The 23,196-nt window shown below is 35.4% G+C and overlaps 1 protein-coding gene and 1 long non-coding RNA gene across 4 annotated transcripts in view; one reads left to right on the top strand and one right to left on the bottom strand.

Annotated features, from left to right (window-relative positions):
• LOC120861681 overlaps positions 1–23,196 on the bottom strand; it is a 68,037-nt gene that overhangs the window by 3,570 nt on the left and 41,271 nt on the right. The window contains exon 3 of one of the 2 annotated variants that reach the window (XR_005720577.1): positions 22,799–22,903. This is a non-coding gene — a long non-coding RNA (uncharacterized LOC120861681). Of the gene's footprint in view, positions 1–22,070; positions 22,904–23,196 lie in introns of those variants that run through there. The other variant, XR_005720576.1, reaches the window with a different exon arrangement.
• Positions 2,494–23,196, top strand: part of MYOZ2 (myozenin 2) — a 37,329-nt gene continuing 16,626 nt past the window's right edge. The window contains exons 1-4 of one of the 2 annotated variants that reach the window (XM_040237386.1): positions 2,515–2,663; positions 3,184–3,275; positions 15,632–15,711; positions 18,823–18,992. In XM_040237386.1, the coding sequence (XP_040093320.1) occupies positions 18,834–18,992 (159 nt within the window). In that variant the 5' untranslated portion in view covers positions 2,515–2,663; positions 3,184–3,275; positions 15,632–15,711; positions 18,823–18,833. Of the gene's footprint in view, positions 2,664–3,183; positions 3,276–15,631; positions 15,712–18,822; positions 18,993–23,196 lie in introns of both variants that reach the window. The other variant, XM_040237385.1, reaches the window with a different exon arrangement.

The raw sequence follows: 23,196 nt of genomic DNA, 5'->3' as shown, positions 1-23,196 counted from the left end.
AGAGGAACTAAAAAGTCTCTTAATGAAAGTGAAAGAGGAGAGTGAAAAAGTTGGCCTAAAGCTCAACATTAGAAAACGAAGATCACGGCATCTGGTCCCATCACTTCATGGGAAATAGATGGGGAAACAGTGGAAACAGTGTCAGACTTTATTTTGGGGGGCTCCAAAATCACTGCAGATGGTGACTGCAGCCATGAAACTTACTCCTAGGAAGGAAAGTTATGACCAACCTAGATAGCATATTCAAAAGCAGAGACATTACTTTGTCAACAAAGGTCTGTCGAGTCAAGGCTATGGTTTTTCCAGTGGTCATGTATGGATGTGAAAGTTGTACTGTGAAGAAAGCTGAGCATGAAACAATTGATGTTTTTGCACTGTGGTGTTGGCGAAGACTCTTGAGAGTCCCTTGGACTGCAAGGAGATCCAACCAGTCCATTCTAAAGATCAGTCCTAGGTGTTCTTTGGAACGACTGATGCTAAAGCTGAAACTCCTATAGTTTGCCCACCTCATGTGAACAGTTGACTCATTGGAAAAGACTTTGATGCTGGGAGGGATTGGGGGCAGGAGGAGAAGGGGATGGTAGAGGATGAGATGGCTAGATGGCATTACCGACTCAATGGACATGAGTTTGAGTGAACTCCAGGAGTTGGTGATGGACAGTAAGGCCTGGTGTGCTGCAATTCATGGGGTCACAGAGTTGGACACGACTGAGCGACTGAACTGAAACCTACCATTTACTACCTTGAACTGTCGAGCCTATGATCAGCCACCTATTTCAGCTGCATACAAAACAAACCTCTCCCTTTAGTAGCCACCATCATCTTATAATCAAGTGACTATTTTGTTTATTACAATTCTATTTCCCCAAGTGTTTGACATAACAGGGAAAGAATTCCAAACTCATGCCAAACCTTAAATGCATTCTACAAATAATATCCAAACCACTCATTTATTCATTCATTAAATGAATATTGAATGTCCACCAATATATTAGACACAATTCTTGCTGTTGAAGATTTAAAACCTAAGTCCTTAGGAAGTTCATATTTTAATAGGAAAAGAGATACCAGATAGAGACAGATTGATAGAAGGATGCTAGGTAGATGGATTGATAAAGAGATAAAATAATGTGGATATGTCCTTGTGGCAAAAACTGAGAGTTGTCACCCAATAATCATTATTGTCTTTGTCAGTAAGTTAAACTCTGAATTTAACTGGGTCCATGGCCACCCAGCATAAAATTTACATTTCTCAACCTCTCTTGAGCTGTGTATGGTTATGTGACTAAGTCCTGCCAAAGGGATGTAAACAAAAGAGATCTGAGCCATATCAGGCTATGTTTGAAAGATATCATTCCTTTTTATTTTTCCCGTTGGCTGAAATAAGAGCATGCTGACTAGAGCTGAAGCAGTAATTTAGGCCCAAGGGTCTTCATTTCGGGGACAAGGGAGCAAGAAGTTAGAGGTGACTGAGCCCCTGACAATTATGTCAATCACATCAACTCTAGATTATTTATCTCTGGGAAAAGTTCATGTGTCAGAAAAACAAAAATTTCCATCTTTTTGAAATTTCTGTTTTTAGGGTTCTCTGTCACATGCATTAGAATTTTCATCTAAACTAATACAAAAATATTTTAAAGATAAAGCAGAGTAAGGGACAAGAGTGTGGCTCTGCGTAGTATTTTAGACTGAGGGTGATTAAAGGGTGACTGAGGAAGGACTTTGAGGAATCAATAGTTGGGAGGAGTTCTGAATGTGTGAGTAAGCCAAGTGGTAGCAGGAGAGAGTATTCCAGGAAGTGGGACATAGCAAAAGAAAAAGGATATAGGAGGAACATGCTTCTGTGTTCAAAGATCAGCAAGGTGGCCAAGATGGCCTACATTCTCAACTTCTTATCCTGATTCTCAAACAGAAATACTTGACTCCAGACCTTGAAGAGATCAGGCAATTTTGCAGGCACTGTTCTCTACAGGGTCTCTTCAGGAAGACTCATGACTTAGCTACGAGTCTAAACTTTTACTCAGATTCAAGGCTTAACTTTTAATGCCCATTACAAAAAGCTTCTCCACTTCACCCAAGTATCACCCATTTTTCTGAAGTTAGCATAGGTTCTCACTCTTGCTTAAGGGATGGCATTATTTAAGGGATAGCTCTGCCCTATATTGCTTTCTTTCTTCTTGAAACTCCTCAGACACTATTGTCAGTGCTTCCACTTTGTTAATAATCCATCATTCTGTTCTAATTCAAGTACGTATCTTTTGCCACCTTGATTAAGATGAAATGTAAGACTTATATCTTCAAAAGTTTAAAAAAATCTCTTTGGGCTACTAGCTCTTCAAACAGAAGGTGCTCCATAGAAACCTTCTGTATGTTCATTCAACCATCTCACAAGATAGAAACACAATGGAGAGAACCTAATCTTTCTTGGTTCCTCCCTTTCGCCAGGAAGATATGAGTAGCTGAAGTATTTGGTGCTATATATAGTCAGTTGATGTCAGCTGGATGCCAGTCTCTTCAGAAAGGCTCACTCTCCAGTTTGAGTCAGAACTAGGGACCATGCCGTCCCAGGCTCAAGGATAAAAACCATCGGGCCCAAGTGCCATCCATAGTCCATCTCCAGTCTTTCCTCCACAAATTGGGATTCCTCCTTCCTGAAAAGCAAGGTGAGTATATTGTTTCCTAAACTGTTGTATTAGTCAATTGTCCAAGGAAGTTCAGAGCTGTGACTCATTAGTGGGCTTTCTTTGCTTTAAAGGATAGTGGTTAATGTCAATATTAAAATGCTACCACCAAAGAGTTCTTATTTAATCTGGTGTCCTGTCTTCATTCTTACAGTTTGCTGGAACTGAAGACCAGTAAGGAAGCAATGACAGGTTAAAATAAACTGTGAAAGTGAGAAAGGATGGGGAAAGGAAGCCAGCTCTTTCATTGCTTCTCATTGCCCAATAATGATTGTACTAGTATATAGATAAGATGGCCTGAAACTGAAAATCAGCCTCTGTTCACTGTGACATTGCCTGTCAATGAATAGCATACTCTGTCACCAAACAAGGAATGGTATTAAAGCCTTTCAAAGGAAAGCAATAATAAAGAACAAAGATGTTCTCCTTCAAAAGGATGATTGTAAAATATTGCAAATGAGTTCTTCACATTGCCTCAATAATGTTTCTTTATTTTTAACAGGGAACAAAAAAAAATCATGCTATCACATAATACCATGGTGAAGCAGAGGAAACAGCAAGCATCAGCCATCATGAAGGAAATCCATGGAAATGGTATCAATGATAATCCTTCATAGCATTAACACAGCTCAGCACTAATGTAGACCCTTCCTGATGTTATTTAATATTCTATAGTTTACTTTCTTTAAATTCTTGCTATTCTGTCATAACAGACCTGGAGCTCTAGGGGGTGTGGAAAAGCCTATGGTAACTAATCCTTTTGTAGTCATCCTTTCTCATTTGAAAGCTATTTTCAGATGAACAACTGTTCTAAAGGAATGAAGCAATCTGACAGCTGATGTACATTCTGCTTGGCTTGCCTTTCACACTTCACATTATAAGTTAATATCACCACTCTCAGATCATTTATTTTTTTCTTTTTCTGTTTTTTTTTCAGACAGGTCTCATGAAATCTTGTGTTCGTTGTCCATCCCACAAGATCTATATTGATTTCTTTTACCATAAATTATATAAATTATTCAAAATCTGTTCTACTATCCCTTTAGGAAAAAAAATGTTGTTAAATTAGAATTCGTATTGTGAATTTTTTAACACTGAAATAGTCTTCATATTTAGTAACTGATTTACCAAGACATTTTGTGTGGAAATCTACTATTTATAATTTCTAGGAAAATACAGATTTCCTATAGTCTCAAAACATACAACTCAAAACAATTTTAATGTAAGATGCAAGATGATACGTCACTCTTTTCTTTAAGTTCTAGTAAAAATTCTAGAAACTAATACTTTATATATTGCATTTTGATTGTTGTAATGGAAATTCAACTTTGACTAAAAGAATAAAAGAAACTGAGCAAAGGATAGTGTCAATTTTAAAAGCAAAAAGTAGAATATCTAGATTCCTTTAAGGGCTGATTTGAGCCATTCCAGAATGTATCTGTGGAGTTTTCAGGGCATCTCCTTACTTCCCTTCTATTGTCAAGGAATATGACCTTTTACCTGAACAATACTGAAACCTAAAGAAATGAGATCTGGTGAAGGCAGCTGAGAGCAGGCATAAGGGTAGCATTCTCTTCTTTCTCTCTTTTAAACTTGTATTGGCATACAGTTGATTTACAATGCTGTGTTAGTTTCAGGTGTACAAAGTGTAGCATTTTCATACTTCACCTTCCATAATGTGAGCTGAATAGAACCAATCAGAGATTGTGTTAGATGCTTCCCCCATAATGTAGTCATATTTAAGGATTCTGTTATTAAGTTTGTTTTCATTTTCTGTAATATAAAATCATCCAACATAAAATACTGGATTCAACTTAGTTCTGTGTTTTACTATCATTTTGAGTTAGCTTGGAATAAAGTGAAGATAATTCTGAATCAGACCCCAGAACTAAATTTGTACCAATGTAAGTTTCCAAAATTCATGCTTCTTTTCATTTTTTTATGCTTCTTTGTATCTCCTGCTTCATGTTGTTTACTTGAAATTGTTTTAACAGCTTCCCTGATCAGTAAGGCAAAAATCAGATAATCATTTGAGTTCATGACTAAACTTACTTACTTTCAAACTAGGCTTGGGATAATTTATCATTTTCTAATTATGTCATAACCATAAATCAGTCCATCATTTGAATTTATTTCCAGTTTAAACCATGTTTTGAATTCTACTCTATTACTGATATAGACCTATAAAGAGTATCTTTTTCTTTTTTTGTAACATAACTTTTAAAATGAAATATAAAGAAAAAATACAATTATATCTCAAGGGATAAAAAAATTCTCAAAACTACTATCTCATCACCAACAGGTCTTGGCCATGTAAAGTCTGCTAAAGCCTCCCTCCCAAATCATGGGTAGATTTCCAGTCCCTTAAGTAGAGTCACATGCTCTGCCTTAGTTTGGAGGTCAAGTACTACAGATAACACACGGATAATCACAGACTTTCTTAACTCATCTCAGCTAAAATAGCTGTAGTACTTTAGGAAGTAATTTAAATAATCTCCCTCTTTTATTTCCTCTGACATATTACATGGAACTTTACTATTTGTATATATCATATTGTTTAGAGATGTGGAATTAGATGGGCATCATTTTTCCTAAGGAGGCAGAAATGAGACATGGACTGCACAGAAAACATTTTTAGGAACAATCCTCCAAATTTTCAAACACTTCACACCAGTAAAAACCTGGATAATGTATGATGAAGCATACCACAGTCTTGATCTTAATTCTAAGACTAAATAAGTAAAATTTAGACTGAATTGTCCTTTATAAAAATGATCAGAGAAGTTCTTCTCCCAGTCTACATTCTTCTTCCATTCCCTCTTCCCCTTGTGCATCAAGATTTTTTTTTGCAGTATTATAATTCATTTATTTTTTATATTACTTTTCAGAAACATATAGCCAGGAGGAGAATGAAATGTGACAATGAGATGGCTAAATGGGTTGCTTTCTAAACCTGAACTAGAAGTTCAGTCCGGTTCTTGTTGTGGTGAGAGAGACTTTAGTTAGTGAGCCTTGAGATCCGCCAATAGAAAAATACAAGAATCAAAAGAAGAGTTTTTCATCACAGCACTCACTTAATCTTAAGGAGAAATAACCTCAAAGAATCACTGAAAAATCCTATCCATACAGACTAGAATACATTGAACTGGATTGCCTGAGTAAAAATGAAGATGACCCCGCCTCTAACAAACCCCAAACTGTTCACTCATTATGGAGCCATCATGATTTGGTGTCAAATCATGTACCAGAAGCAAATATACTACACTCGCAAAAGTAATTAATAGAAAGTATCCCTTAATACTAAGGCAGACCATCCTCATCATCACATCCAGATGGTCATCATCACGGTCACCATCATCAGTATAGAAGTGTTAGAGCTGATGGTAGTAATTGTTTTGTGCTACAGCTGTGATACCTATCAGTATTAAACCTGTAAGTATTAAACAGAAATATCAGAGCCATGCTGTTACCATCTAACAAGTGCTATTCTAAAAGACAAAAACACAGAAATATTTTGCCATTATTGGTACATGAATTAGTTATGGAGACAAGAAAAGACTGCATATAACGGTGGGTAATGCCCACCGATCCTGTGCTATTTCTCCTGAAGCTGTACCCATTCTCCAGTGGTGATCATGTTTCTCTCTCAGGAACTCATTTGAGACCCAGGAAGGGTAGGGGGTGGGATAAATGAATAGGAAGCAATAAGTCGATAGAGAAAGAGAAGGGGGAATGAGAATGGAAGAAGGAGAGACACATTAGAACAACTGGCATCTGTCAGAAATGGTGGGGAAAAGGACTTAAAATTATGTAAGAGCTGGGAGTATGCTGGCCCTTGATTTTAAGCACAAATACACTTAACAAGTAGAGCTTTCAGAAATAGAAAGACTACTGTTTCAGTGACCCTACAGTTTTCTCACCTGGTTTTGTGAGGGCTTTTTTGGTATGTTTTTTGTTTGTTTGTTTTTTCCCTCATGACTGGTGAACAGCTGGTGAACAGTAACAGTACACAGAAGAAGACTGAGCAGATATTTTTTTGTGATTTCAGGAAAAGAGGTTAGTCTGTGGTCTGAAAATAGGAAGCCAGGTTCTAAATGGAGTGCTGTTGTTGATATGGTACCAGGAGCCCTGGGTTCCAGATCAGACATCTAATTCCTCACCTGAAACTGAAGAGGTTGGGTTTGTTGAGACATCTACTTTTAACATTTCATGACTCTAATGTATTGAGCTATGTGTGTTTGAGTTTCCCCACCAATAGCAAAGGCAATGATAATACTGACACAAATTGCAGGGACACAATCATGATGTCTTAACTTTCAGATGAAAGACTAAGGTGAGGAACCCTGTTACTTTTCCTATACAAGCATATCTCAAACTATAATTCATCAAGTTACTGGTATAAAAAGGAGGAAACAAGGAAGGCCTTGAATACCACAGATCAAATGTGAAAAGTCTGGGGGAGAAAAAGAACTTACCCTAATGCTTCAATGCACAAGTTTGAGAGTTTTCTTTGGTTTAAAATTTCACATTAGCATTCCCATAACCCTGAGAAAAATCATGCATTATTTTGAAAATCAGTGTGCAGTAATATGTTATAAAATCGTGGATATTTCTAAATCTGCCATAGATTTCTAAACCTCTAATAAGGCCTTCCAGAAAAGTAGCAGCAGAGAACCAGGCTAAATTCCAGTTTATACCAAAGTTGAAATGATAATGTTTAATTCTAGCCATAATTTCATCATCCTAATTTTTTTATTGTCTTTTTCACTCTAACATACTCTAGATGTACATCCTATAAACAGTTCTGGTTGAATTACTGGTTAGTGTAATTCAATTTGCATACTTTAATACATTGGTAATCTCATTTTTTAAATGTTTTAGATTTACACAGTTTATAAGTGGCAATACTTTTAACAGTAAGGTTTTGAAAACTTTATAGTTTAGAACTCAAATCAAGGCAAAGAGATACAAAGTAGGAAAATATGGAATTCCAGATGATTTTCAAAATCAACTTTTTTCATGTAGAGAAAACTATTAGAAATTAGTAGTAAACTTTTAACCAAATGTAGACTTTTAAAGCACTATTCAAAATCAAAATCAGTCTGGACTATTAACTTTTTTATATAGCATGTATATATGCATATTTCAGTATGCAATGATGTATATTTATGGATTATTATTCATTGCACATAGGTTAACTGTAAGCAGGCCGAAGAGTCCTGTGTAAATACAGAGATCTCTTGGATTTAAGCAGGCTTTTAACTAAATTGATAGGACCACTCTCAAGTAAATCAGATTCAATTATCTCCCCATCTGTGGCTTTGCCCATTCTACCAGAATTGCAGCTGCTAGTAAATTTCGTAGGGAAACAGTTTTAAAAGATTTTTGTCTTACTACAATTATTTGAATATCTTTATAAACTGTGAATTGGACTCACTGATCTAACTAAATATACAACACTGGCAGGATAAAATTTTCAAAATAAAAACACAGAACTATCTGTGCATCCATAAATCCTTGCTGACTAAGTTTCAGAATGTTAACCTATGAAATAAATGTGAAAAAAAGAATGTTTCCTTTTGTAAGAATTTAGATCCAGGGTCTGCTCATAAGACTACATATTGAGGAAAGGTTCGAAAAAGAAATAGATCACATTTTCAAAGACCACTGATACCTCTCCCACCAAAATGCATTTTTTCAATTGGTTTCCAGTACTCATAGTAATGTGGCTAAAGTGGAAGGAAAGCACACTCAAAAATCAAAATTTTGAACTTTTTAATGTAAGATTTAAAATCTTAATCTAACTAGAAAAAATGCATCTGATAAAGAATATTAGTTACAATTATTTAATATCTCTAGTAGATTGGAAAATGTGGAGTTTTTTGTGGAAATTAATTTTCTTATGGTCAATACCCTAAAGGTATATTTTAATATTTTTTATAATTGGATATTTAATCCAAAATAACCACTGATCTCCTTAAAATAGCAGCAAGCTATAATGGATTAAGTCCTATAAGATCTTTAAAGAATAAATGGAAAATTCTGGATTGCTATGAATGACATCAACAGGAAAGTATGTCTAGCAATATTATTTTCAATAGATGATCTAATGCTACAAAGACAACCTTCTAATCCATCAGGGCAAGGATACGAACCCTGAATAAGTTATATCATTTATCAGGCATCCAGATAAAACACACTGTTAAGACCCTGCACAGAGGTTTGCAATAAAGAGCAGGGAACAGCTGAACTTGGATTCTGTCTGCTCAGTTGAGAGAATTCTTCACTCTGAAAATTTAAATAAATGAGTGTTCATACATTAGATTTCCCAACTCATAGATGGTCTGGAACTCGAGCTCCAGTGACATCATAAACTCAACTACTGGAAAGGAAGGGAAAAAAAACCTTGGAAAATTTGGTTTATGTCTTTTATTGTTGTTTATGCAAAACATGTTGACTTTAAATGTTCCTATGTCTATTAGTATGTTAGTGAATATTTAACTGGTTTTTTAGGTGGGGAATGCCTGTTTGTAGAGTTTGCAAAATTCTCTTGCTATGAACAAGTTTGAGCTACCATCAAGGAGAAACTGAATGCAGAGTTGGGAAGAGGTGTGTAGTAATACTAAATACTGAAGTATTTCCACCATACAGATATAATAGATATAAGAAAACATCAAGAGCATTGATAATAGCAAAAAGAAGTATTTATAAAGTGATATTTCTGAGTATCTATTGCTTTCTTTTTAATACAATTTATCTAATCATTAAGTTTATATAATTTAATTTTAATAGTGGCTATGTTCATTGACTTTAACTACTAGCTCACAGAATTTCTGAAAATTTATTGACTCTTTGTGAGCCAGGACAAGCCTGCTTCAGATACCAGTAGACTTCTCATGAAGTTATCTCATCCCAGAGATCCACAGTACCTTTAGATGGTCACTCAAAGCCAATGAACTCCTTGTCTGTTACTTATAGAGTAAGAGAGATAATTTAGGCTTAACAAAAGTAAGTATGAAGAATAAGAAAAGAGAGTTGAGAGTTGGTCAATTATGTGTGCCTTCTCCTCTTTCCTTTTTGTCTCTTATTTCTCTATTGTGGTATAAATTTACTGTAATAATGGATTGCACCAGCTGATTATTGAGGGTAGGTAAGTTCCTCATGGCTCTTGCTATACATCTATTCCTTGCAGCAGCTTGAGTGATAATTATTGTGTTTTGCTAAAAAGGAGTGAATGTTTTTTATGAGTCCAAACAAGTCTGGCCAGAGGTATAGTTTATACCTCTGCTCTTTCTTCCCTTTCTTCTTCGAGACTCCCACTGATGGGTTTCTTGGCTATCCTTCTTTACTCTTTCTTGTGATTCCAATCTTAATAAACTTTTTGGACCTATATCAGTGAGATGAAGATCTGAAGAGAATTACCATAGCAGTTAGCATGCTTTTTAAGTTGAAAATAGCAGAAAATCATAAACCAACTAGATTGAAAAATAAAGGGAATTTACTGCCTAATATAACTGCAAAGTTCAGAGGTGATTCAATAAATCTTCATCTGGCACCTCAAGAATGTTATTAAGGACCAGTTTCTTTCTCTGCCTCTGCTCTGATTTCCTTGGGGTAAGCTTCACCTCATGTCTGACTCTATCATTTTATCAAGTACATATCAACAGTTTACGGGACAATATGCATCCATGCTTATATGTAGCAGGAAAAGAAAGTATCTTTGGCACAGTGTACACAAAGAAAAGTCCTGGTATTTTCTCTCACTGGCCTAAGTCATTACACACCTGTTCCTGTATCAATCACAAAGGTTCCTGTCAAATATACCTCAGAGGACTATTGTAAATCTAAGGGGCTAGCGGGATAGGATTCACTTAGGTCATGTGGTTATTTCAGAAACATTCGTGTAATCAGCTAATATTGGCAGTCATTAGGAAGAGGAAAATGAGAGAAAAGTTTTCTCAAATCCTTGTCTTGGAGTCCTCAAATTAAACTTATGCCATAGCTTGAAATTTAGAACTTTTAGAAAATAATAATACGCTATTTCCTTTTTCTAGACTCTTTATTTTCATTTAACTGTTTATAATGACTCAAACTGGTAAAGAGGAGAAAGAGAAAAGCTGCATCCTTGTTTTGGTTTCCTTATGGAAAACCTTTATAGCATTAATTGTAAGGAGAAAGATTCCATTACAGTTAAGTCCCCTACATATGAACTGTCAGGTTGCAAGCTTTCAAAGATGCCTGTATGCCAGCTCTTGTACTGTACTACTGTACTTTTCAAGATACTGTAAGATTATAAATGTTTTCTGGTGAGTGTGTTATGTATTATTTGTGTGAAATTATTACAGTATGGTGCTACATGGCTGATTGTGTTAGTTGGGTACCTAGGGTAACTTCATTGGACTTGACGAATGCACTCTTTCAATGGAACTCTTTCACATATAGGGGACACACTTTACTATAAAGACTGTCATCTTTGCATTTTCTAGTGGTTGCCTGGTATGGGGCATTTTTTTAGTTCTTGAAAATGTCCCAGTTGAAAGGTTTTTCAGGAAAAATCTAAATTTCTTTAAAAACATTACTTGTAATATATAATTGTTAAACAGAATGTGTATTCCTATAGATTTCAATTTTCTGTAATTCTTTTTATCTTCTCTGTCTTGCATTGCTAATTGAATTCTTTCAAGAAGCATTTAAAGGAGATTTCCCCTCCACCCCCTAGTATTGTGACGTGAAGTCAAAGTAGCTCAGTCATGTCCTAACTCTTTGCCCCCATGGACTATAGCCCATGGAATTCACTAGGTCAGAATACTGGAGTGGGTAGCCTTTCTCTTCTCCAGGAGTTCTTCCCAACCCGGGATTGAACCCAGGTCTTCCGCAATGCAGGCAGATTCTTTACCAGCTGAGCCACAGGGCAAGCCCAAGAATACTGCAGGGGGTAGCCTATCCCTTCTCCAGGGGATCTTCTGGACCTAGGAATTGAACTGGGGCCTCCTGCATTGCAGGTGGAGAATCAACCGAGCTATCAGGGAAGCCCTAATATTGTACCAAATTACTATAAGCAGTATTGTGGCTTTTCTATCATTTGTGATCTAAAGGGAACTTATTTTGATTCTGGAATAAAAAAGCTGAAATAGTTCACTGCTGTCACACTTTCTAGAATACTGAGGGATATAGACATACCAAAAAATAACCCCGTTCCTCCTTCCATGTTGCAAGCACACAGTAACAGAAACTCCAAACACTTGCAAATAAAAAGAAGTGAGTATTCCTTGTAGAACTCAGAGAGCTAGCAAACAAGCCCCAGGAAATTATAAAATAGTCTCACTCACTCTGCTGTTGGCCTTCATTCCTCTTCCATAAGCTACTTCTGTCATCCTGGGGACTGTAAAGCACAGAATTATTATTTTTTTTTTCCATCTTAACAGACAATGCCATTCTGCATTCATTAGGAAGTGCTATGAAAAAATTTTAAATTGAACATGTTAATTAGAATAGACTTAATTTTTTGGAGCAGTTTACAGAAAAATTGAACACAAAGTTAAGTAGTGTTCCTATATACCCTTCTTCTTCCAATATATAGTCTCTCCTATTATTGACATCGTAGTGTATTATACTTGCTGTGATTGATAAATCAATATTGATATAGTATTATTAATTGAAGTCCATAGTTTATGTCAGGGTTCACACTGGCTTATATTGTTCAGTGGGTTTCAAGTGAATGCACACTGTCATGTACCTGCCATTATAATATCATGCAGAACAGTCTCCCTGCCCTAAAAGTCCTCTGTGCTCAACATCTTCATGTGCACTCCCTCCCCACAGGCGCTTGACAACCACTGATTCTTCTCCTTTCTTACAGTTGTATCTTTTTCAGAAGTTGGAGTCACACAGTAAGCCATTACATACTGCCTTCTTTCACTTACAATATACATTTAAGGATCCTTCATGTCTTTTCATGGTTTGATAGCTCTTAATTAAACTTTTGATTTTGAGATAAAAGTTTACATGCAGCTATAAGAATGAATAGGCTTCCCAGGTGGCTCAGTGGTAAAGAATCCGCCTGCTAATGCAGGAGACAAGAGTTTGATCCCTGAGTTAGGAAGTTTCGCTGGAGAAGGGAATGGCTACCCAATCCAGTATTCTTGCCTGGAGAATTCCATGGACAGGAGCCTGACAGGCTATAGTCCATGGGGTGGCAAAGAGTTGGACACAACTGAGCTGAGTGACTGAGTACAGATGCATTTAAGAATACAGAGCAAACCCAGTATGTTTTCCCAGTTTCCCCCAATATCAACATCTTTAAAACCATGGTACAATATCACAACGAGAATACTGACAATATCACAATGAGAATATTGACATTCATGCAGTCAAGAGACTCCTATCAATCAGTAATCTATCTCATATATATATATATATTTTTTTTTTTTTTCATTTTAAGATGCTGTAAAATGGAATCATACAGTGTGTAACCTTTGAGGATAGTTTTTCTCACTCAGTGTAATTCCCTGGAGGTAGATCCAGCTGTATGTTTCAATAGTTTGTTTGCTTTTATTGCTGAGTACCATGCCATGGATGGATCATAGCGTTTTTAACCATTTGTTGTTGTTTAGTAGCTAAGTTGTGTCCAACTTTCTTGAGATCCTATGGACTGTAGCCCACCAGGTTCCTCTGTCCATGGGATTTCCCAGGCAAGAATACTGGAGTGGGTTGCCATTTGCTTTTCCAGGGACTCTTTCCAACCCAGAGATTGTATCCACGTCTCTTGCATTGTAGAATTCTTTACTTGGGAAGCCCCTTTTAACCATTACTCATTAAAGTACACTTGACTCTTTTCTTATATTAAGAATAAAGCTGTGAACATTTGTGTATCGCTTTTTGTGTGAATATAAAACTTTCATTTCACTAGAATAAATGCCCAGTATTGCTGATGAATTCTATTTTCTATTTCACTTAGTTCAATGAATTTTTTATTTCCTCTGAGACTTGTTTGACCCACGGATTGCTTAGAAGTATTTTTTTCTTGTTGTTTCCAAATATTTGGAGATTTTCTTATAATCGTTCTGTTACTGATTTCTAGTGTGATTCCACTGTGATCAAAGATCATACTGTGTATAATTTTCACTCTTTTGAATTTGTCAGAGCTTATTATATGGTACAGGAAATGGTCTATCTTGGTGTGTACTCTATGTGCACCTGGAAAGAATGTGTAACTTTTGCTGTTCAGTAGAGTATTTTACAAACATTTACATCCTACTGGTTGATAGTGTCATTGACTTCTTTTATATCCTTGCTCATTTTCTCTCTGTTGCCCTATCATTTGTTGAGAAAGGGATATTGAAGTCTCCAACTACAATTGTGGATTTATCTATTTCTCCTTTTAGTTCTATTAATTTTTGCTCCATTTGCAGCTCTGTTTTCTGATGAATACACATTTAGTAGTTTTAGGTCTTCTTAGTAGACTGACACTTTAATCATTATATAACATTCTCTGTCTCTGGTTATTTCCTTTGTTCTGAAGTCCACTTTATCTGATATTAATATAACCACTTCTACTTCCCATTGATTAATGTTTGTTTGATATCTTTTTCTATCCTGTTATTTTCAACTTGCCTATATTGCTCAAGGTACTTATTTTTGAAGTGGGTTTCTTCTAGACAATTTATATTTGGGTCATGTTTTTAAATCTAATTACTAGTCTCTATCCTCTAATTAGTATATTTTTAGCATTTATATTTAATGTAAAATTATTGACATAGTAGACCTTAAGTCTACCATTTTATTTTTTGCTTTCTGTTTGTTGTCTGTTTTTCACTTCTGTTTTCTTTTTCTTAGTTTCCTATGGGGTTTCTTGCCTATTTTTCAGAATTCAATTTTTATTTACCTCTAGTTTTTCAAGTATATATTTATAGTTTTTAGTAGTTGTTCTATTACATTATATATGTTTAATTTATCAAAGTCTACTGATGTTGTCATTTTATCAGTTTAAGTGCAGAAAACCTACCTACCTTTATGTCTATTTACCTCTTCCTGTTTATAACTGTTACTGTTTAACTGTTACCTATTTTCTACATACATTTATAATTATATCTGAGAGGTGTATAATTTTTGCTTCTAGAGTCAAACATAATTTAGAAAACTCCAGAGGGAAAGGAAAACTTATTGTATTTATCCACATTTTTGCTTACTGTAATCTTTTCTCATTCTTGACGTTCTAAGTTTCCTTATTTTGTTTCCATTTTGTTTAAAGAACTTCATTTAGTTATTTGCTATGGTCTGAATATTTGTGTCCCCCTAGAATTCATATATTGAAATGCTAGTGCCCCTGATGGTGTTGGGAGATGAGGCCTTTGGGAGGTGATTAGGCCATGAGAGTGGGGTCTTCATGAATGATATTAACATCTTTATAAAAGAAGCCCAAGAGAGCTACCATGCCTCTTCCACTACATGAAAACAAAGTGAGAAGTGCAACTCAGAAGAATGACCAGCTATGCTGGTACCCATATCTCACACTTCCAGCATCCAGATCTATAAGAAATACATTTTTGCTGTTTATAAGTCACCAGTCTTGGATGTTTTGTGATAATAGCATGAATCAATTCTTTTAGGGTAGGTCTCCAGGAAAAATAATCTCCTACTTTTCCTTCATCTGAAGTGAAGTCACTCTCAGTCATGTCCAACTCTTTGCAACCCCATAGACTGCAGCGTACCAGGCTCCTCTGTCCATGGGATTTTCCAGGCAACAGTACTGGAGTGGATTGCCATTTCCTTCTCCAGGGGATCTTCCCAACCCAGGGCTCGAACCCAGGTCTCCCGCATTGTAGACAGACGCTTTACTGTCTGAGCCACCAGGGAAGTCCTTCATCTGAAGATGTCTCAAATTCCCCTTTATTTCTAAAGAATATTTTCACTTGGTATCAGATTCTGGGTTTACATTTCTTTTCTTTCAGCATTTTTGTGCCACTTCCTTCTGGTCTTCATGGTTTGTGATGAGAAATCTACTGTCATTCTCATTTTTTTCTCCCTATAGGTAAGTTGTCATTTTTCTCTGGCTGCTTTCAAGATTTTCCCTTTGTCTTTAGTTTTCAGAAGTTTATGATATGTCTTGTAGAGTTCTATAGATTTATCTTTTATAGAATAATTTTTGCTTCCTGAATCTGGAGGTTTATATCTCTTGCCAAATTTGGGATGTTTTCAGCCATTATTTCTTTGTGTACTTTTCCAACCCCAAATATCTCCTTTCCCTCTGGGACTTCAGTGATACAAATGCTGTATCTTTTGTTCTAGTCACACTGATCCGTAAGGCTTTCTTTACTTTTTTTCCTATTTTTTTTCTCTGTTGTTCTTATTGGGTAATTTCCATTACTCTCCCAGTTCACTGATTCTTTCCTTGATCCCCTCCATTCTGCTACTGAATCCATCCACTGAACTTTTTATTTGGGTTATTTTTTCAGTTCTGAAGTTTCCATTAGGGTCTTTATAACTTTTATTTCAGTCATGATTTTTTTTCCTTTGCTAAAGTTTTCTAAAATTTTCCATTTGTTTCCAGAAACTTTGTAATTGCTCCTTGAAGCATTTTTATCATGGCCACTTAAAAATCTTTGTTATATAATTTTAATATCTCAGTCTTCTCATGCTGGCATCTATCTTTTTTGCCATTTAGTTTGAGATCTTCTTGTTTCTTGGTATGACAAATGAGTTTTTTATTTGAGCCTGCACATTTTCATATTATATTCTAAGAATCTTGCTCTTATTTAAGCCTTCAATTTTATTTATACTTGTCTGACATTGCTTCAGCAGCGGAAGGAGAGTGGCACCTCATTCACCACTGCCAGGTAGAAATAAGAAGTCAAAAGTTTCAGTTGGCCCACAATGAAACTTGAGGAGGGTCACTTAGTTACTATTAGGTGGTGGGAGTTCAGAATCTCCACCTAGTCTCTACTGACTCTGCAGGGGTTGAGGGTTGTTACTGGCTAACAGGGACAAAGTCCCAGCTTCCTCCTTGGCCTCTCAGATACCACCCTTATACAAGGGTGCACTGGGGCATCTCGTTATAACTTTGCAAGGGTAAAATCCTGGGCTCTACACTTGAAATTTGTTGGTATGGATGAGGCTAGTTTTTTTCTGTGGCATTTGGCTAAAGTAGAGTAGCTATTGTCTAAAAGTTTCTTGTCTTTGTAGGTTGCTCCTTTCCTGGTCTTGGCTAGTGAGAACAATCTTACTGTAGGTTTTTGGCTGCACTTGCTGCATGTTTCTCAGTTAAAAGCATTTTCAGCTCCAAGTCTGGGATATACGGGGCCAAAAGAAACCCAAAGAATTAGTACCATGTTGTTCCTTGGTCCGGAGGTCCCTAGCTGCCTTCTTCCCTCCAACTTTTAGTCTTATGTTTATTTTATACTAATGTCCAGGATTTTTAGTTTTACTTAGTAAATGTACAGGGAAAAGTAGATCTAGTCTATCTTCACAGAAACAGAAGTCTTGATACTACAATTTTTATAATTAGCAGAGTGCCTCTTCCAGTAACATCAAGATATATAAGCAAAGTGATTTCTTCAAAGCAAAATGGGGAGAAAATTTATAAGCAATTTTATTATTTTATCCCTAAAGACCTCAAAAAGCCTAATTATTAGGGTTAATTTGTAACATCAGAAAATGTTGTCCCAATCTTCCAGAATATTTATTTTACAAATGGTTCAATTTTTCTTCTCTGCATTTAACAGCAGTCCACAGTGGCATAGGAACTCTGTGTGTTAACAAAAAAAAGCATTTCTGATTAAAGGAGTAAGTGGAGGAGTTTTATTTCTTTGAGATTTCAGAAAAGTCCTTCAGTATTAGAAACAGAAAATAATAGTTGTTTACTGAACATCTCCTCTATTTAAGGCATGGAGGACACAAAGACAAAAACATCAAGAAAATGCAAATCACAGAATAAGTAAAATGGTATCAAGTAATATTGATTCAGTGCTATGAGAATACAGAAAAGGCATAAATAATTATGAATAGAAATTTTAGAGAAGGAATTGACAGAAATGGCACATAAACTGGATTGAGAACGATTATTCAATACTTATCACCTACCTACTTTATGTTAGGCTCCCTGATGCAAGATACAGAATTAATAGTATTCTGACAGGGAAATGGGTGGCATGAGTCAAAGCATAAGCATTCTTGTAATGGAGACAGTTCAGACTGATACATAAAAATGCTGGGAGTCAAACAGAGTTTATGAACAGAACTATGAGTGGTACTGTTTGATAAGTCACTAAATAAGGAAAGAATAAATTAATAGTGTCATTAAACTTTACTCTTTTATGTGCCAGGTATGATACTGTTTGATAAGAAACATTTTATTTAATCCTTACATAAAACCTATGCAGTAATATTATTATTAGTCCCACTTTAGAGATAAGAAAATTGAGGTTTACAAAAAAATAAGCAACATACCTATGATCATACAATTAGAAAGTAGTAGACCCAGGATTTAACCCAAGGCAGTCTGAGTAAAGAGACTCTATTTTAGTTACTATACTAGCATATTGTTGTTGTTTAGTTAACAAGTTGTGTTGGCTCTTTTGTGACCCCATGGACTGTAGCCTGTCAGGCTCCTCTGTCCATGGAATTTCTCAGGCAGAAATACTGGAGTGGGTTGCCATTTCCATCTCCAGGGGATCTTTCCTACACAGGGATGGAACCAGCGTCTCCTGCACTGGCTGCTGCTGCTGCTGCTGCTGCTGCTAAGTCGCTTCAGTCGTATCCAACTCTGTGGGACCCCATAGACGGCAGCCCACCAGGGTCCGCCGTCCCTGGGATTCTCCAGGCAAGAACACTGGAGTGGGTTGCCATTTCCTGCTCCAATGCATGAAAGTGAAAAGTGAAAGTGAAGTCGCTCAGTCATGTCTGACTCTTAGCGACCCCATGGACTGCAGCTTACCAGGCTCCTCCATCCATGGGATTTTCCAGGCAAGGGTACTGGAGTGGGTTGCCATTGCCTTCTCTGCCTGCATTGGCAGGCAGATTCTTTACTACTGATCCACCAGGGAAGCCTATTTAGCATATAGCAGATGGTAAATTATGAAATTTAGCAGAGCATTTAAAAATGCTTACCTTAGGGTTTTTCATGCACATGAATATTGTTTTACAGATGTAGATGTCATGCACCTGGGCAAAAAAGTCAGCATCCCAAGAGACATCATGTTGGAAGAATTATCCCATCTCAGTAACCGTGGTGCCAGACTATTTAAGATGCGACAAAGAAGATCTGACAAATATACATTTGAAAATTTCCAGTATGAAACTAAAGCACAAATAAACGTAGGTATAACTTGATAATATGGTTATCTAAATAAATGGGCAGCATTTCTAAATTTATATGTATTATTAAATTCCCAAACAAGTATTTTACAAATTTTCTTTTCATTGATTCTGTTACACTTTTTTTCATGAAAATGAATAACTTAGGTGGATAAAGGAATATTATGCCTGATATGAGTATCTTTTTGTTTCAGTAGAGACACTGCATGTTTGTAGATTTGGCACTGAAGAACTGGTCTGTTCTGCTAAGAGGAGGGAGAGGGAGTGGAGACTGGTGGAACTAAAAGTTTCCTTATCTTATCACCACTGGTTAAATGTTTGGGATGGAAACAATTCCAAAGCACACAGTGCTCCATAAAGCAAGTAGAAGCATTTTATTCGCTGAAAACATTCTGGCATTGAAAGATGCCTGGGAACTAGACACAGCTGATCTCCTTTCAAAGTATCCATTCCACGTTGTATAGAGAAGTCTGGTACTCACTGACAAGAAAATCGATGTGGATAAAACTCTTTGGACAAAAGTTCCCATCGACCAAAATTTAAAACAAACAAACTCATTAAATTATATTCTACATATTGCATGAATACCATATTCTTTTAAATTGTTATTCAGAAAAATTTTAGAGGAAGAAGTTCATAATGATTAGCTTCAGGAAAATATTTTTAAAATAAAATACCAGTAAGAAGAATCAAAAAGGAATACTGCACTATAGGAGATGGTGGAGACTACAATATTTTTTTTTTTAACTAAGGGTTTCTTTCTATAGCTGTGAAAAGCTTACTTATGAATTTAAACCTGAAAGCTTTCCAGCCACCATCACTAGTAAGCTGCTTTGAATGAACAGCTGAATTCTTTATAGCAAACAGACCAGTTTCACTGATCTTTTATCATAATTACTAAAACACACTACAGAACTAACATTTGCACTCAAACCCTAAAATTTTACTCATTCTTGAAATTTCTATTTCCCTTGTTATGATCTGCTTAACAATAAATGGTTAGAGAACATCTTAAACAGTTTTTTTTCACATTAATGAGCATCCTTCAACATCCATAATTGAATCTAGTAATAATTATGAATTCAGTTAGACATCAAATTTTACTCAACCATAGTATTTACACTTAATGAAGGAAGATTTTCACTTGAAGTCATGGATAAATGTAATGCTATGGTATACTGTAATTAAGCTCAGTATCCTCTTATCAGAAAATGTCTGCAGCAAATACAGTATGAACCTAAAATAACCTCTGGCTCATCTGATGGATAATGACAATAGAGAGGTAGCTTTGAAGAATAATATGAAATATAGTGTCTTAATGGAAATTCTTTGAAAAGTCATCTACAAGTCTAGACATCTGAATAAATCCAGTTTTCATAACTAACATTTATATCTCTAAGTATAATGCTTTAATTACAATTCTGAAAGAAGGTATAAGATATAAAATGTCCATTAGAATACAACATATTCTCTTATCACTAGTATTTCAAATTATTGACAATAATCTTATATATACCTATGGTCAAACATTCTGGTCATAGGTAAAATATATAAGAATATGTCTTAATATTTTTCCAGCATTCCTAGAAGATTGAGAACTAAATAGTCCCAAACACCTGTACTGAAATATTTGAACATATAGTGAATATACTGAAACAATTAAATACTAATAAGTAGCATAAAATAATACACAATAATATTATATGGAATGAAGTCACCTGTCACTGAGTTACACAATATACTCTGAAGTCTGATGAAATTTGATGACACATTTGCGTTTATCAAGGCTTTAGACTGCAACTTTGAGCAAGCATTGATAATATGACAGAAATTTAGAAGATGATATTAGGTTTGGGTCCATTTCCATTCATTTATTTATATTTACAGCAAAAATTTATTGATTGCCTACTATGTTCTAGAAACTATGCTTGGATTTCAAAGATAAATTAATACAGCCCTTGTCTAGTGATGGAGGGACAAAATAACATTGATAAATAGAAAACAATGATTTACTTAGAATCTAGTTCTTGAATCATCTTTATATGATTTATATCAAATTAATGTTATTGACTACATTTTCTGAAATAATATTTTACTGCTTCCCTTGAGCTTTAGATATTGTCAAAATAATTATTTAACTTACATTTATGCATTTCTTATAATTTCAGGACATCATTAGATGAAAATATAAACCAACTCTTTGGTAATCAATGCCATCTATTTAAATATTAAGTATAATATTAAAAAATAAGCACAGCTTATTCTCTTGCTGAGAAACTAGTAAATTCAAGCCACACAAACCTTCTTATGATACAAATAACAACAGAAAATACGCATTTTTAAGATAAAATGAAGATACATTGCTTGCTACACATGCCAATTTCAAAGTCCTAGTTCATGAACTGATAACTTCTTACACATACACATACAAAAAGGAATGAAGAAAATAAGCATACAAGAGAAAATAAAAGAATGATGCATCATAATTAAAATTATTTCTATAAGTTACCACTAAAGGAGATTATTCAAAACAATCCATAGACTTCCCTGGTGGCACAGTGGATAAGAATCTGCCTGCCAAGGCAGGAGACATGGGTTCAGTCCTTGGTCTGGGAAGATTCCACATCCTGTGGAGCAACTAGGCTTGTGAGCAGCAACTACTAAACCTGTGTGCTGAACTACTGAAGCCCACATGCCTAGAGCTTGTGCTCTGCAACAAGACAAGCCACTGCACTGAGAAGGCCACACAGGGCAACAGACAGTAGCCGCCCCCCTCTCCAGACCTGCCCCACCACTTGCCACCACTGGAGAAAGCCCATGCAAAAGCAATGAAGAGCAGTCAAAAAAAAAAAAAGAATCTGCCTTCCAATGCAGGAGACTCAACCCCTGGTCAAGGAACTAAGAAAAAAAAAAATCCACAGTTTACAGTTAAAACTACATATGTTTGCAGTAACTAAGCACTTTTAAATTCCTTGGAGGCACTTCCCTGGTGGCCCAGGGGTTCAGACTTCTCCTTCCAATGCAAGGGGCATGGGTTAGATCTCTGGTCAGTGAGCTCAGATCCCACATGCTTCACGACCAAAAAACCAGAACATAAACAACAGAAGCAATATTGTAACAAATTCAATAAAGACTTTAAAAAAATCTTTAGAAATCTTATATAATATTGGAAGAGGGGAAATATACTGTAAAAAGTAATTCTGAAATAAGATGTAACTAAATACAATGAGGTTCAAAAAATATATATATTTTGTTTAAAAAAATAACATTATAAAAATCATTTAAGGCTATCATAACTAAAATAAGTCACTACCCAACTATTATAAGGCTTTGCTTGTATACTTAACAATGACAAACAGAGGTACTGAGTGTCTCCTGATAATTAATGACTAGCTAGAAAAAGTTGATTTTCCTGTCTATAAAGGAGATTAGTATCACAATTTTTAAATTAATGTAGGTAGAATGATTTATAAGTTTAGGTGAAACTCATCTCATGGACAGTAACTTAGAAAAAGTAATTTTAATGCATGGTACAATTAAACTTTCTATATGTATCTCAGCTGGCTTTTATTTATAATTAAACTTAGCAAGACTTTTTTTGTTTTCTAAGAAGTGGTGAAGGTTCAGAAGTGAAAAAAGTTATTAACCAAGTCAATTAAATTGAATGCTTAAGATAATAACTAAATTCAAAACACTAAAAACTGATGTATTTGAGTACAGCACTATTCATCTTTAGAAATTGTTTCTTTTTTGCCTATTGAATAAAATGCAAACTGTTATGGCCAGTAATCAAGACCCATACTCACCTAGTTAATGTTACCTTGCATGCCTTCTTTCATGTCCCCACAAGTCAGCTTACAACTATCAACACTGCCCTGCTCATTTCCACAGCAACTTTACCAGGGTGCTGCCTAGAATAAGGTGAATGTAAAAGAGAGAATGTAAGGAGAATGTAAGGAGAGTGGCTGTGGGTGGGTGAAGGCTGAAAATGGGATAAACTTTATTTTTTTCATAATTTTGTCAGGTGAGGCCTTAATTTATGATCTTTAATTATTGTAAGCATTTGGATTTTAGTATGAAATATTCACATTTCTATAAAGTTAAATAATTATTAAATTGCAAAAGTATACTTTACTTTATCATTTTATAAATAAATACAGAAATAAATATTTTAAAATATGTTTGGCTTATTTCACACAGGAAA

The sequence above is a fragment of the Oryx dammah genome, unplaced genomic scaffold (assembly GCF_014754425.2).
Source record: "Oryx dammah isolate SB20612 unplaced genomic scaffold, SCBI_Odam_1.1 HiC_scaffold_3, whole genome shotgun sequence".
Taxonomy (NCBI): Eukaryota; Metazoa; Chordata; class Mammalia; order Artiodactyla; family Bovidae; genus Oryx; species Oryx dammah.
The sequence above is the reverse complement of the archived record's forward strand: the minus strand, read 5'-3'. Positions and strand labels throughout refer to the sequence as shown.